This window comes from Saimiri boliviensis, chromosome 9 (assembly GCF_048565385.1).
Source record: "Saimiri boliviensis isolate mSaiBol1 chromosome 9, mSaiBol1.pri, whole genome shotgun sequence".
NCBI lineage: Eukaryota > Metazoa > Chordata > Mammalia > Primates > Cebidae > Saimiri > Saimiri boliviensis.
The window spans coordinates 109,194,335-109,211,151 of NC_133457.1; the positions used below are offsets into that span (position 1 = coordinate 109,194,335).

A 16,817-nucleotide genomic window follows, 5' to 3' on the forward strand; every position below is an offset into this window, starting at 1 on the left:
GCGGGCTCACGTGGCGATTGTGAGGCACCTCGTACCCAGGAAGCACAGGAGCTGACTTCATAGAGCGCGCCACTCAGGAGACCAGCTCGCGGAGTTGGGGGAGGGGTGCAGCTCCTTGGATTCTTTGGGTCTAGACTGAGTTTAGATGCCTCGGGGTGGGGGTGGCGGTGGGGGTGGGGGTGGGGGTGGGGAAAGCCCGAAGCCGTGACACAGGCTCTCTTCCACCTCTACCGAAGGCCTGTTTCCTTCATCGTTCCCAGCCCCAAACAAGCAGGCAGAGTAAGCAGTATTAGTCTTAGGTGCCATATGGAAGATTTTATTTGTAGACTCGTGAATTTCCCCACTCATCCTTCCCCTTCAGCTGATTGTGCGATCTCCACCCTCTATTCGCACCTCTGGCTCCCATCCAGGTCACATCACCTGCCAGCAGAGACCTCGGTGTTAGGCGCTAAGGCTGTCCCCAGGGGGCGCTGGTCGTTTGGGGAGCGGCCGCAGGGACAAGGGTGCTGTGGAAATGGGTTGGAAATGGCTTTGCTAAAAAAGGAAAGCCTCCCTTTAAGCTAGATGCGGTGGGCACTCACCCCTTTCCTTTCATGGGATTTTAATTCTCCCATGAAAGGGCTGGAGTATTTTCTTCTTGTTTTGCTAAGGAACTTTCCGGTCAAAGTAAGTCTCTTTTTTTTAGACAGGGTCTCGCTTTGTTGCCCAGGGTAGAGTGCAGTGGCAAAGTCACAGCTCACTGCAGCCTTGACCTCCTGGGCTCAAGCCATCCTCTGAACTCAGCCTCCCAAGTAGCTGACACTACAAGTGCAAGCCACCAACCACATTGGGCTAATTTTTAGATTTTTTTTATAGAGACAGTGTCTCAGTATGTTGCCCAGGCTGGTCTTGAACTGCTGGCCTCAAGCAGTCTTCCTGCCTTGACCTCCCAAAGTGCTGGGATTACAGGCGTGAGCCACCATGCCTAGCATGTTCACAGTAAATCTTATTTGAGGCATGAATACATCAAACATATATGGAGAGTTGAATTGGTCTAAGAGAGAATGGGATGCAGCAAAGCCCTATTTGCCCACCTCCCTCCTCCCACATTTGGAAATCCTTAAACCAGCTTACTTAGGCCTCTGACTGTGAGATTCAGAGCCACAGCCATTTCCACCCCTGCTAGGGCCTTCAGGCAATGAGATGGCTAACTTTAGTACCCACGCATCCAGTGCCACTCCTTCCCCAGATCCCCTAGCTGTATCCTGGGAGGCCTCAGCCTAGCCACTAGCCTGCTATATGATGTTGGTCTAAGGCTGCCCCCTCTGGACAAGGTTGGTCTAAGGCTTCCCCCTCTGGGGCCCAGCTCTGGGCCTGGCTTGGGGCTTGCATCTCACCTGGCCTGGCAGTGGTGTTGTGACACCCACCTTGTATGGACGCCACATAGGCATTTCAAGTGATGCGGAGCAGAAGCGGGTGCAGCGACGCTTGACCCAACGCAGGGTGGAGGGTCTGCACATCACCCGGGGCGCTGGGAGGTGGATTCGTGTGGGCAGCCCCTCAAACCAGATCCACTGGTCGGCCACATCCAGCTGCTTCCTATCCCCCATGGGAGTTCTGTGGTGCTGGGGCTTAATGACGATGACTCGGAGGCCCTCAGTAAGTGGTTGCCTCCCCTGGGCTCCAGGGTTCAAGCCTTGACCCCTCGGTGTCCCTGGAACCTCAGGCTCTACCTGCTTTTCTTTCAATGGCATTGCTGCCAATGACGTTTTTGCCTTGTTCCTCATCCCTGACTGCACCTGGGGCTTCCACTCCTTGTCCTCTTTTTTCTTAGAGTCCCCTGTGGACTCTAATCTCTTGGACCTGAGCTCCTTCTTGGAGCACGCGATCTCCTGGAACTCTTCATTATTTTGTTGCACTTTATTGCAGGCACTGTTTTCCCTGGCAGGGAGAAGAAAGGTGGTCAGCAGAGCAGGACTGAGGCCCTGGTCCTGACCCCCTAGCCTTGCACTGAGACAGTTGCTATGTAGCCAGCTCAGGGGAGCCTGTTAAAAAAGCTAGAGGGGCCTGCCAAGAAACTTCCCTACTGCCCAGAGGCCTTGTGCTGGTGTGAGGGGATGTGATAAGCATTGGCAGAAGGGATGTGAGAGTCTGGGAAGGTGAAGCCATGACTGGTAGTTAAGGCCCCTAGGAATGGATATTGTCTACATCATCTGCCACTAGATCAGGGTTCTGTCTCTCTGGGCTTCAGCTGGGAGGGTGAAAAGTCCAGTAGTTTTCCTAAATTGTGCTCCAAGAAACCTTAGCGTTCTGAGGAGGTGTCTCAGTGTCAACCCGAGACCCACTGGGGGCAAGATGAGGGCAGGATACCTTCCCCCTGCCCAGAGCAACACAATTGCGGCTTGGGGACAGATATTTGGACAGAGGTTTTACTGTTTTAATAAAGTTGGAAAACTGTTCAAGACAAGCCTGGGTGACATGGTGAGACCCTGTCTCCATACAAAAAAAAAAATTTTAAGTTGGAAAATGTGGGGCTGATCCTTCTAGCTCTGTGTTTCCTGATTGTCCGCAGCTAGAAGCCAAATCAGAAAGAGGAGAGCAGAGAGGTGGCCTTGACAGAAATATTAAATGCTGAGTCTTTCCCAAAGAGTGTCTGTAACAGACTGGGCCCCCTGCAAACCCTCCAGTGGCAACACCGTCCTAGCCAAGGGTGTGGAGAGATACGAGGCCTTGGGCTGCAGATAATGGCAATACTGTGATGACAATAATGGCACCTGCTGATTGAGAGCCTGCTCTATGCCAGACTCGGGATCCTTACAACAGTTCTGTGAAGTAGGAGGCAGTGCAGCAGAGTGGCTTACAGAGCACAGATTCTGATTCTGCCTCTTACTGCCTATGTGATTTGGGCAAGATGTTTACCCTCTCAGAGCCTTTGCTTCCTCATCTGTAAAAACTAGGATAATTCTGTCTACCTAACAGGATTGCTGTGAAGAATAAACTAAATGGGAAACTTCTTAAGTGCTTAGCACGGTAGATGGCATTTAACAGGCACTAATCAATGTTAGCTTTCTTAATATCCTCATGTGACTTATGAGGAAATAGTTTGAACTTGTCTCGGAGGCATAGTAAAAAAATAAAAAGAAATCCATAAAGAAACTGAGCCTCACCAAGACTAATTAATCCTCAGATTTCAGGGGGCAGTCTGCAGGTGACTTTCTGGGTTATATTGACCTGCAAGAGGAGGAGAAGGAGTGACCTGTCTCAGTGCTCCAGGGTGAAGTGAGGGCTACAATTGGATGATTACAGCCATTATTACTGCCACAGCCCTGACATCAGACAGGAATAGCTTCAAATCCTAGCTCTGCTGCTTGTTAGTTGAGTTAACTGAGTGAGACAAATCATTTCATCTCTTGAACCTCAGCTCTCCAGCAGTAGAATAGAGTTAATAAATACCTCTCTCACAGAGCCGTTGTGAAAATGAGACTAAATTCCTTAGCACAGTGCCTATTCCCAGTAAGACGGCATTTGGGTCCATTGTGGGGGCCATGGGTGGCCCACGCTTACCCAGAGGAAATGCGGAGGATCTTTGGAACACTGAGCAGTGAATTCCAACACCTTTTGGCCAGGTTATGCAGTTCTTGGATCCGGCGGTTCGAGCTTTTGAGTAGCTTCAAGAGTGACAAGTTTTTTAACACCTGTCAGGGTCAAGAAACCAGATAAATAGAAGCTTCAGCTCTCCTGGACAGCCTCCCTCTCCCCTACCTGCCTCTGGCTCCGCTCAGCCGAGGTCTGGCCTGCTGGCTCCTGTGGGCTGAGTGGCCACTCAGCCTGGCAACCAGGGCAGCGCTGCATGAGTATATGAGCTCCCCCAAGCTGGCCAAAATGGGGCGTCTCACCATTCTCAGACGGTTCCTCTCAATTACTTTGCTCACAGGCTGCTCTGTCTTGTCCTGTGGTTTCTCATCTTGCATCTGAGGGACAGAAGGTAAGAGAGAGACATAAACCCAGAAGAATCAGCAAAGGCATGGTGTCTCATGCCTGTAATCTGAGCACTTTGGGAGGCTGAGGTGGGTGGATTGTTTGAGGTCAGGAGTTCGAGACCAGCCTGGCCAACATGGTTGAAACCTCAGCGCTATTAAAAAAAATACAAAAATTAGCTAGGTGTGGTGGCATATGCCTGTAGTCCCAGCTACTCAGGAGGGTAAGGCAGGAGAATCGTTTGAACCCAGGAGATGAAGGCTATAGTCAGCTGAGATCTTGCCACTGCACTCCAGCCTGGGTGTCAGAGTGAGACACTAGAGGAATCCTCCTGAACCCCTCCATGTGTCTCTCCATTTGACTGAGCGTGGTTCGACCAATCCTAGGCTGGGATTTTTGTCATCTTGGTCTGGGGACAGAACTGGGAGACCATTTTAACTCTCCTGACCTCTCTTCACCCTTCACCATTCACCTTTCCCTTTTCTCCCATGCTGGAAAACCCCTGTCCTTGGCATGGTGGACTCTTTGTGAAGGTCCCCTCTAGGGACTCACCCCCCCCAGGCTCTAGTCCCAAGTCTGACCTTGGAAATCCTGCTATTCTTGGGCCTCTTCTTTGCGGATGGACTCATCCTGGGGCTCTGAGACCTCAGAGGTGAATGGAGCAAGACCACTGCCAGGCACCCACCCTGCTCCTCTCAGTTCAGCCAGCACTCAGGCTGGGCATCAGATGGTGGTGCTGTCTCTGTACCACCTGTAGCTGTGACATCACTGAAATGTGACAGCAGCAGGGCTGGGTCTCCAAGGAGTGTACATGGCAGAGGTGAGGGATAAAGGGTGAGAAAGAAATACAGACAGTAGGTGACAGACAGCTGTGTACATTGTCACAACTTCCCTGTGAGGTAAGAGGATTATCTCCTCTTTTTAAATAAGGAAGCCAAGGTTCAAAGAGGTTGAATAATTTACTCAAGGCCCCACTAGATCTAGCCCAGCCAGATCATAGTGGGCTGGAAACCTAACCAAGGTCCAATAGTCAACCTGTGAAACCAGTGATTCCCAAACCATGCTCATCCATTCAATCATGTTGCCTGTTTTGACTGGCTGCCTGCTATATGCCAGGTGCTTTTTCTAAGTGCTAGAATAACATGAAATTCTTGCCCTCAAGCTTACATTCTACTGGAGGGGAAACTGTGTGTGCTTGTAAATGTTTGATAATGGATTTTCTAAAGCAAAATGTATGTGTGTGTATTATAAATTTTACTGATAGAAATAAATAATAAAATTCTATGATACTCTTTTTTTTTTTTTTTTTTTTTGTAACTTCCATTAGTGAGTTGCTTCTTCCAGTATGCTTTTCTTGGATTTTGACTAACCCTTCTATTTATAGCCAACCTATGGTTGTGATGGATAAAGAAGTATAATACCAACATTAATGCTGGTATTTTCATTTACACTAAACAGTAAGAAGGTGAAAAAGTGAAACAACAGAGATACTGAAATCTAACTCATTTATCAATGACTTGATTGACCTATTTGCTGAATTGGACCATAGTTTTTGAATACTGGAAGTATATTTCTCAGATTCTTTCTGTTATTTACAATCAAACAGCGACGGACAGGATAGTTGCTTATGTTTTCTCTTTTATGTTGTTTTTGGAGGGTCTTTTTTCAGATCTATATATGATTTATATATGATATATTTCTACTGTACAGACAGGCAGATAGAAAGAATCCTAAGAACACAGTTAATAGTAAAAGGTAGTAAAAAAATAGAAAATGCCAAGTTTAAACATTTTTCACCTTTGTTTTTAATATCATGTATTTAATTTGAAGTTTATATAAATTAAATTTTAATGATAGTCATGCTTAACAAGCAGACTGCAGAATTCCTAGAAGTGTAACAGTAGACTTTTGTGAGCCCTTATGAGTCAGCTCCAGTATGCCAGTGCTACGTCAGATGGAAATAAGTGCCTGGAGAACAGTAAACAGGGTCAAGGCGATAGGGAGGGCAGGGGTAGAGAGTTTGGTATATTAAAAAGGTGGTTTAGGAAAGATTCATGAACAGGATGAGATTTGAGCAGACACATGAGAGAGAAGGGAGAGAGGAGAATGAATGGTGGTGGGAGAAGATGAGGCAGAGAGGGAGTTGTGGTGGGTTAGGCAGATCACAGCAGGCTTTGAAGGGCGCTGGCTGCCCTGAATCTCTGGTGCCCAGCGGGCTGCATCAGAATGGTATGAAGAGCTTGTGAAAAACATCTTTGTGGGCACCACCCCATTCAGCAGGCCAGTCAGATACCCAATCAAGTGTGGGACCCACTCCACACCATTCCACTTCCAGCAGTGAGAGATGTGCATTCACAGAGTGTGCTTAGCTCTGAATAGAGGGGTGAGGGGCCAACCCTAGGCTGTGGGACAGCTTCTCACATATAAATATCCTTTCCTGTCGGATCCATTCTTATTAGGGTGAAGGTTAGGTAGGGGGTTAAACTGCTGCTGTGGCCTAGAAGAAAGCAATGTGGTGATTTGGCAAGGAAGACACAGAGGGTACTCCCTCTCTCCCTCCTGTCTACCCCGATACTCCTTGGCTGCTTTTCCTGCTCAGACATCCCTCTCCTTGCACATACTTTCAGCTCTGATCAACTAGACTTCACTGAACAATGGCTGCTCTGAGACCCTGGCACCCTGCATCAGAATCACCTATACCTGCCACTCAGCCCCCAAGCTCCGAGGGCTGGGGAATCACTGTGTGCTAGGCACTGAGGGACAGCAACATTATAGACAGAGCATGCCTCTAGGTTTACAGGCCAAGGGGAGAGGTACTTCTAGAATGTAGACTCCTCAAGGCCAGGGATATGTATCTGTTTTATTCATTAATAAGCCTCCATATCCTGGAACATTGCCTGGGTGCCCAGAAAGGATTTTTGGGTTTTTTTATTTGTTTGTTTTTTGAGAGGGAATTTCACTCTTGTTGCTCTGACTGGAGTGCAATGACGCAATCTCGGCTCACCACAACCTCCGCCTCCTGGGTTCAAGCGATTCTCCTGCCCCAGCCTCCCGAGTAGCTGCCCAGCTAATTTTGTATTTTTAGTAGAGACAGGGTTTCTCCATGTTGGTTAGGCTGGTCTTGAACTCCCGACCTCAGGTGATCCGCCTGCCTTGGCCTCCCAAAGTGCTGAGATTACAGGCGTGAGCCACTGTGCCTGGCTCCAAAAAGTATTTTTTTAAAAAAATGAAATAAATAGTGTTATCTATGATATGGGTAATACTGAGGGTTGTGGAGGCACAGAAGAGGAGCCCCCCAACCCAGTGTGAGGATGTCAGGGACTCTTTCTAGAGATGGTGATGAGGAATGAAGGATGAGTAAACGTTGGCCAGGCAAAGGGGTATGGGGAGTGGGGAGGTGGGCAGAGCATCCTCAAAAGAGGGAATTTAAAAAATATGAGTGTGGAATGGAATTATGAACAGTTGTATGTTGCTGGAATAGAAAGTAGGGTCCAATAGTGGCAGGGGCTAAAACCAGAAGATTTCGTCAAGGGACCTACCTATTGATACATAGCCGGTAAGCCATGTGTACTAAATCCAAGGCTCTTTCGTGAAAACCTCCAGTGTTTTTTTTTTTTTTTTTAATATGGTATAATAAGATACAGATAATATAAAATTTACCTTCTAACCATTTTTGTTTTTGTTTTTGAGATAGTTTCACTCTGTCACCCAGGCTGGAGTGCAGTGGCACAATCTTGGCTCACTGCAACCTCCACCTCCTGGGTTCAAGTGATTCTCATGGCTCAACCTCCCCAGTAGCTGTGACGGCAAGTGTGCAGCACCACACCTGGCTTATTTTTGTGTTATTAGTAGAGACAGGGTTTCACCGTGTTGGCCAGGCTGGTTTCAAACTCCTGACCTCAAGTGATCTGCCTACTTCGGCCTCAGAAAGTTCTGGGATTACAGGTGTGTGCCACCACACCTGGTCCTAACCATTTTTAAAAAGTAGTTGAGTGACATTAAGTACCTTCTCTTTGTACAACCATCATGGATATCCATCTTTAAACTTTTTTTATCCTGTAAAATTGAATCTCTGTGCCCGTTAAATAACTGCCCATTTTACCTCCCCAGCCCATGGCAGCCACCGTTCTACTTTCTGTCCCCATAAATTTGACTACTCTAGGAACCTCATATAAGTGGACTAGTACAATGTTTGTCTTTTTTGTGACTGCCTTATTTCATGTCATCACGGTTCATCCATGTTGTTGCATGTGTCAGAATTTCCTTCTCTTGGCTGGGCGTGGTGGTTCACGCCTGTAATCCTAGCACTTTGGGAGGCCAAGGCAGATGAATTACCTGAGGTCAGGAGTTTGAGACCAGCCTGGCCAACATGGTGAAACCCTGTCTCTACTAAAAGTACCAAAATTGGCCAGGCATGGTGGCAGGTGCCTAAAATCCCAGCTACTTGGGAGGCTGAGGCAGGAGAATCACTTGAATTCAGAGGGTCGGGGTTCCAGTGAGCCAATATTACACACTTCATTCCAGCCTGGGTGAAAGATCAAAACTGTCTCCAAAAAAAAAAAAAAAAAAATTCCTTCTCTTTTAAGGCTGAATGATATTCCATTGATTCCATTGTATGTATAGGCATTTTCTTTCTCTGTTCATTTATCAATGGACATTTGAGTTCTTTCCACCTGTTAGCTATTGTGAATAATGCTGTGTGAATAAGGATATACAAGTATCTCTTCAAGGCCCTGTTTTCAACTTTTGGGTATATACCTGGAAGTGGAACTGTGGAACTGCTGAATCATACGGCAATTCTCTTTTTAATATTCTTCGAAACCACCATATTGTTTTTCGAAGTGGCTATATCATTTCATATCCCCACCAACCATGTACAAGGATTCCAGTTTCTCTATATCCCTGTCAACACTTGGTATTTTCTGTTTCTTTGATAGTTGCCATCTTAATGAGTGGGAGATTCCACTTTTTTGTTTTGTTTACTCTCACAGTGCTTTAGCTTCTTTAGTCAGGTTTACTGGGGTATATTTTACATATAGTAAAATTTACCTTTTTTAGTATACAGTTCTTTAAGTTTTGACAAATGCGTACTAGTGTAGAACACCACAATCAATATATGGAACGGCTTTATAACCCACGCAAGTTCCCTCAAGCCCCTTCTTTGTAGTTAACTCTTCCCACTCCCAGCCCTGGCATCAAACTGAGGTGTGTTTTCAGTCTCTACAGCTTTGCCTTTTCCAAAACGCCATATAGGTGGAATCATATAGTATGCAGCCCTTTGAATCTGGATTTCTTTCACTTGAGATTTGCACATTTTGGGCGTGTCAATAATTTGGTTTTTTTTTTCCATTGTTAAGTAGTATTTCATTCTATAAATGTGCCACAGCTTGTATATGTAATCAATAAAGGACATTGGGACTAGTTCTGGGTTTTCAGTGATTATGAATAAAGTTACTAAATACATGTGTATACAGGTTTTTGTGGAAATACAAGTTTTTATTTCACTTGGATACATACTTAAGAGTGAATTACTGGATCTTATGGTAATTATGTGTTTAACTTTAGAAGATACTGCCAGAGGTATCCAAAGTGGCTGTACTATTTCATATTCCCACCTACAATATATTGAAGGTTTAGTTGACTCACATTCTTGGCAGTATTTGGAATTATTAGATTTTTGTTTGTTTGTTTTGTTCTTAGCTACCCTAGGGCGCGGTGGCTCACGCCTGTAATCCCAGCACTTTGGGAGGCTGAGGCGGGTGGATCACGAAGTCAAGAGATCGAGACCATCCTGGTCAACATGGTGAAACCCCGTCTCTACTAAAAATACAAAAAATTAGCTGGGCATGGTGGCGCGTGCCTGTAATCCCAGCTACTCCGGAGGCTGAGGCAGGAGAATTGCCTGAACCCAGGAGGCGGAGGTTGCGCTGAGCCGAGATCGTGCCATTGCACTCCAGCCTGCGTAACAAGAGCGAAACTCCGTCTCAAAAAAGAAAGAAAGAAAGAAAATGCAAGTGAAGAAGGATAGCCCATTATATTTACCCTTATTTTTATACTTTCCATTGTTCTTTCTTCATTCCTGATGTTTTAGGGTTTCTTCTTTCATCATTTCTTTTGTTTGGAGAACTTCCTTTAGCCATTCTTTTTTTTTTTTTAAGATGGAGTCTTGTTCTTGTTGCCCAGGCTGGAATGCAATGGTGTGATCTCGGCTCACTGCAACCTCCACCTCCCGGGTTCAAGCAATTCTTCTGCCTCAGCCTCCCGAATAGCTGGGATTACAGGCATGCACCACTATGTCCGGCTGATTCTGTATTTTTAGTAGATATGGGGCTTCTCCACAGTGGTCAGGCTGGTCTTGAACTCCCAACCTCAGGTGATCCACCCACCTCAGCCTCCCAAAGTGCTGGGATTACAGGCGTGAGCCACCAGGCCTGGCTAGCCATTCTTTTATAGTACAGCAGGTCCTTAAGTAATGTTGTTTTGTTTAATGTCATTTCTTTATAATGTTGAAAAAAAAAAAAAAAACTTATTCCCAGCCATGGCCACCATGCAGAGTTTGCACATTCTCCCAATGTCTGTGTGGGTTTTCTCTGGGTACTCCAGTTTCCTCTCACATCCCAGAGATGTGCACATTAGCTTAATTGGCGTATCTAAATTATCTAAATTGTCCTGGTATGAATGTTGGGTGTGTGCATGTGCATGCATGCTCTGTGATGAAGTGGTATCCTGTCCGAGTGCCTTGCACCCTGAGCTGCCAGGATAAGCTTCAGCCACCCAGGACTCTGAAATGGAATAAGCAGGTTGGAAATGAAGAATAAATGAATATAAATTAATGTAAAATAAAAATTTGTAAAGCATACAATACTGATACAAATGTATAACAGTAGATAATTTAGTATAAAACCACTCAGCCAACCTGCCATATTTATTATTGTTTGTTTTTAAACTGCATGGTTGTAGGAGATACTCCTTACAGTTTTTGCTTTGCAAAGATTTATTCCTTGGTTTAACCTACCACCATGGTGACTGCTGTCCCTCACTGATTCACCAACAGTTGAGTAAATAATTACCTTCCTTGTTTTTATTAATCTTTCTTAAGTATATTTATTTTAATGTTTAATACTAGATATATCTGGGCATTTGTTTAGAAGTGTGGTATTGTTTTTGTGTCCAGAAATATGCTGTATGAACTTAACCTTGTTAATATCAATTAGTCTATGATAAAATTGGTTTCAGTATACATCATTTTGCTTAAACTTGCAGTTTCTAAGAAACTACTGACGACATTAAGGCTTTACTATAGTTCTTCAGATAACAAATTATCTTAGTTTTTCCTTCATTTGAGAATGTCTTGATTTTCATTCCTGAAGGATTTTTTCACTTGGCTTAGCATTCTGGTTTGACAGTCTTTTCTCTCAGTATTTAAACATGTTGTGCTACTTCTTTCTGGCTTCCGTAGTTTCTAATGAGAAATCTGGTGCAGTTTAAATTGTTGCTCTTTTATTGGTAAGGTTCATTCCTCTGCAACTGCTTTCAAGGCTTTAGTTTTCAAAAAATTTGTTTAGGGTGTATATTGTAATGGATTTCTTTGGTTTATCATGTTTAGGGCTTAGCTTCTTGAATCTGTGTGTGTATGTCTTTCATCAAATTTGGGAAAATTTCAGCCTTATTTCTTTGAACACTTTTTTTAGCTCTACCTTCTTTTTTTCTCTTCACCTAGGACTCCCATGACACAAATGTTAAATCTTTTGTGATAATCATCCAGGTTCCTGAAGCTTTGTTCTCTCTCCCTCCTTCCCTTCCTCTCTCATTCTCTCTCTCTCTGTCTCTCCCTTCTTCCTTCCCTCCCTCGCTTCCTTTCTTCCTTCCTTTCTTTTTAATCTAATTTCTCTCTTTTTCAGATTGGGTAATGTCTACTGTTTTATCTTCAAATTCACTGATTCTTTCCTGGGTTATCTTGCATTAGTTTTCTCAGGCTGCACATAACAAAACCACAGACTGGATATCTTAAATAATAGACATTTATTTATCCTAGTTCTGAAGGCTGGAAGTCCAAGATGAAGGTGCCAGCAAGATAGATTTATTCTGAGTCCTCTTCTCTTGGCTTGTAAGCAGGTACCATCTTGTTGTGTGTTCAAATGACATCTTTGTGTGCATACACACACAGTTCACTGGTGTCTCTCATTTGAAGATACTAATCCTATCAGATCAGAGCCCTACCCTTATGACCTCACTTAACCTTACTGCTTCTATAGAGTCCCCATCTCCAAATACAGCCACACTGGAGGTTAAGGCTTCAACATATGAATGAGGTGAGGGAGGACACCAACATTCTGTCCATTACATATTTCTGTTCTTCTGTTGAACCCACCCGGTGAGTCTTAAACAATTTTTGGTTACTGTATTAGTTTCCTAGGGCTTCTGTATTAAAGGGTGACAAACTTTGTGCCTTAAAACAACAGAAATTTATTCTCTAACAATGTGGAGGGCCAAAAGTCCAAAATGAAGATGTCAGCAGGTTTGGTTCCTTCTGGAAGCTCAGAGGGAGAACCTGTTCCGTGCTCCTCTCCTTGCTTCTGATGGTTGCCAGCAATCTTTGTTGTTACTTGGCTTGTAGACACATCATCCTTATGTCTGCCCCATCTCCACATGGTGTTCTCTTCTCTGTGGCTCCCTGTGTCTTCATATAGCGTTTTTATAAGGACACCAGTCACTGGATTTAGTTATTATACTAATCCAGTATGACCTCATTTTAGTTACATCTGGAAAGACCCTATTTCCAAATAAAGTCACATTTGGAGGTTATTTCTGTGTATCTTTTTTTCTTAGATTTTCTGTCTTTTTTTTTTTTCTTTTTCCAATTATTTAAGAATGTAAGTGCTTGCTTGTTGAAGCATTTTTGTAGTCCCTCTTTTCTTTTTTTTTTTTTTTTTTTGAGATGGAGTTTTCACTCTTGTTACCCAGGTTGGAGTGCAACGGCGTGATCTCGGCTCACCACAACCTCCGCCTCCTGGGTTCAGGCAATTCTCCTGCCTCAGCCTCCTGAGTAGCTGGGATTACAGGCAGACACCACCATGCCCAGCTAATTTTTGTATTTTTAGTAGAGACGGGGTTTCACCATGTTGGCCAGGAAGGTGTCAATCTCTTGACCTCGTGATCCACCCACCTCGGCCTCCCAAAGTGCTGGGATTACAGGCATGAGCCACCACGCCCGGCCCTGTAGTCCCTCTTTTAAATCCTTGTCAAGTAGTTCCAACAACCTGTGTGAGGATCTGTTGATTGTGTTTTCTTGTTCAAGTTGAGATTTTCCTGGTTCTTGGTTTGGTGAATTATTTTCACTTATAACCTGAGCATTTTTAATATTATGTTACGAGACTCTGGATCTTATTTACATCTTCTGTTTAACAGGCCTCTGCTGAAAATGGGCTAGTGAAGTAAGGGGACACCAACTCTTTAGCTGTGGGTGAAAGTCCAGCCTTGTTACATGGCCTGCACTGACACCACCCGGTAGGGAAAAGGGAGGGCTGCTCTATTATTGCTGGGAATAAGTGGAAATTTAGGTTCCACAGTTGTCCTCCTTTACATGTGGGGAGAGGAATGGTGCCTTGTTACTACTGAATGGCGATGGCAGGTCAGGTTCTCTACATGGCGTCCACGAATATCATGGAGGTGATGGGGAGAGGCACTTAGTTTCTGCTGGGCAGTGATGGAAACCCAGGCTTCCCACTCAGCCTTTTCTGACACCACCCAGAGGTGAGTGTGGGAGAAATGTTTTATCACCAAAGATTCAAGTCTAGCTTTCTTCTCTACCTGTGCTAATGGAGTGTGAGAGGGAGTTTCTCCCCACCCCCACTGTGGGATTTTGCTGGAGGCATTTCATATCAAAAGGCTTTTGCAGGCTGAGCAAGGTGGCTCAAGCCTGTAATCCCAATACTTTGGGAGGTGGAGGCAAGTAGATCACTTGAGGTCAGGAGTTCGAGACCAGCCTGGCCAAAACAGCGAAACCCCATCTCTACTAAAACTACAAAAAATTAACCAGACATGGTGACACATGCCTGTAGTCCCAGCTACTTGAGAGGCTGAGGCAGAAGGATTACTTGAGCCTGGGAGGCAGACATTACAGTAAGCTGAGATTATGCCACTGCACTCCAGCCTGTGTGACAGAGTAAGACTCCATCTCAAAAAAAAAAAAAAAAGTTTTTGTCTTGCTGGGGTGCCCCTTCCCTAGTCCTTTGACAAGAGAGAGCAGTCTTTTCATGGGGACAGTTTTGTCTGCCTGTGGCATTTCCAGGTTGTAGGCTTTTCCAGTACTCTGTCAAAAAGAAAAAACCCGAGATTCATTGCTGTGTTATTCCTCCAGTACTGAGATTTCAGGCTGTTCTGCCTTCTTATGCTTGCTTTTTATATAATTCCCAGCATTTAAGTGTACACTGTGGCAGGGATAGAAAGGAATACATCTACTCTATCTTGTCCAAAGCCAGAAATCCTTTTTTAAAAATTATTATTATTATTATTATTATTATTATTATTATTATTATTATTATTTTGAGTCAGAGTCTCACTCTGTCACTCAGGCTGGAGTGCAGTGGTGCGATCTCTGCTCACTGCACCCTCCAGCTCTCATGTTCAAGGATTCTCATGCCTCAGACTCCCAAGTAGCTGGGATTACTATCATCTGCTATTTGGAGAGGATGAGCATTTTCTAAATCATGAAGTCCTAGCTCTTTCATGTTTAACATTCTTTCCTTTAAAAAAAGTTTAGAGTTTTTCAACTTGAGCCCTATTGATATTTCAGCCAGGATAGTTATTTGATGTGTGTGTTTGGTGGGGGGACTGGGGTGTTTTGAAGGGGCCTGCCCTATACATCGTAGGATGTTTAACAGCATCCTTGGCCTCTGCTGACTAGATGGCAGTAGCAGCCTCCCCAGCTTTGACATCTAAAAATGTCTCCAGACGTTGCCAAATGTCCCCTGCTGGGAGGCAGTATCACTCTCACTAGAAAGCTCTTGCTTTAGTTTACCCCTTTCCTCCTGCCTTTCGCTATAGGCAGCAAGAAGAAAGCAGGTGGCACCTTTAACATTTCGCTTGGAAACTGTTTTACTTAGATCACCCAATTCATTAGGCACATATTCTGTTTTCTACTTCATTGCAGACAATAGGGTTGCTAAGTTTTGTGTCAAATATAGTTTCCAATAGTATTTACTTCACTTGGCTGGGCATGATGGCTCATGCCTGCAATCCCAGCATTTTGGGAGGCTGAGGCTGGTGGATCACCTGAGATCAGGAGTTCAAGACCAGCTTAACCAACATGATGAAATCCCATCTCTACTAAAAAAAAATACAAAAAATTAGCCAGGCATGGTGGCACGCACCTGTAATCCCAGCTACTTGGGAGGCTGAGGCAGGAAAATCACTTGAACCCAGGAGGTAGAGGTTACAGTGATCCGAGATCAACAAGAGCAAAACTCAATCTCAGAAAACAACAACAACAACAACCAGAAAACAGTATTCACTTCATTTTCCTGCGTACCCTCACTGCACCTTATCTAAGGGCTGACACTCCTTTAACGGCTCCTTCAAGGCACTTTAGGTTTTTACTACACTCTTCTCAAAGTCCAATTCTAATGCCACTCCTGCATTTTAGAGTGCTGGCACAGCAGTACTTTACCCAGTACCAAAATCTTTTTTTTCTTTGTATGTTCCCATGAACAGAATCTTCATATGTTACCTATTGTTGCATAATAAATGATCCCAGGGCTTAGCAGCTTAAGACAAGAAGTATTTACTATCTCAAAGTGCTTGAGCATCAGGAATCCAGGAGTGGTTTAACTGAGTGGTTCTGCCTAAGTTTCCCATGAGGTTTCAGTCAAACTGCTGGCCAGGGCTGCAGTTATCTCAAGATTTTACTAGGGCCAGTTTATCAGTTTCCATACGCAATCACGTGATTGCTGGCAGGCCTCAGCCTTCACGGGCTCTTGGCCAGAAGCTTCCATTCCTTGCCATGTGGGCCTTTCTATACGGCTGTTGACAGCATGGCAGCTTGCTTCTCCCAGACCGAGTGATCCAAAAAATAGAGTACATACTCAAGACAGAAGCTGCAGTCTTTTTTTTTTTTTTAATTTAAATTTAGAAGTGACATACTATCATTTCTGACATACCCTATGGGTCACATAAAGGAACCAATGGTGGCGGGAGGCAGACAGGTTCCTAGATGGGAAGGGACAGGTTCCTAGGTGGGAAGGGACAGGTTCCTGGTGAAACCCCAGCCTCAAGCCAGGGATGGCCTGAAGCCTGACTGCCAGGCTGCCAGTTCTGGGTGGAGTTCAGTACCTGGAGTGAGAACTTCCTTGATGCCTTTCCACCAATCAGGTGGTGCTTTTTCCCTACCCAGCCAGACTCACAGACTGGTTGGGACTACCTGCCTGCAGATAGGAGCTACCCACTTCAGGTCCTCTCTCCTGTGAGAGTTCTTTGGTCGCCCAGTAAAGCTGTTCTCTGCCTTGCTCACCCTCCAGTTGTCTGTGTAACCCCATTCTTCCTAGATGCTGGACAAGAACTCAGAACCCACTAAATGCGGACGTGAAAGAAACTGTAACACTTTCCTAGCCAGCGGGAACTAAAGGGACTGTAATACGTTCCTGGCTACCTCACTGAGGTGCAGGCATGTCTTGCTTCTGAACTGCGGGAGTGAAGAGTGGAGACCCTCCTGGGGGTCCAGACCTTGGGATTCTCCGAGCCAGAGGGGTAACACTATAGTTCTCCTGCCCTCTGCCAGCAACCGGCTGCCACCCTACGCAACAGAGAGCAGTGGCTAGTCCAGGCCAGCCCAGGAGCCGCAGGCCAGAGCAGGGTGGTAGGAC

At 45.0% G+C, this 16,817-nt stretch overlaps 1 protein-coding gene across 1 annotated transcript; it reads right to left on the bottom strand.

The window, feature by feature from the left end:
* Positions 1-316: 316 nt before the first annotated feature.
* Positions 317-3,950, bottom strand: TP53TG5 (TP53 target 5). Its single transcript, XM_010346907.2, has 4 exons — positions 3,876-3,950; positions 3,544-3,674; positions 1,403-1,920; positions 317-420 (listed from the first exon to the last, which is right to left on the bottom strand). Exons 1-4 carry the CDS (start codon positions 3,948-3,950, stop codon positions 317-319), a joined length of 828 nt encoding a protein of 275 aa, XP_010345209.1.
* Between the last annotated feature and the right edge of the window lie 12,867 nt (positions 3,951-16,817).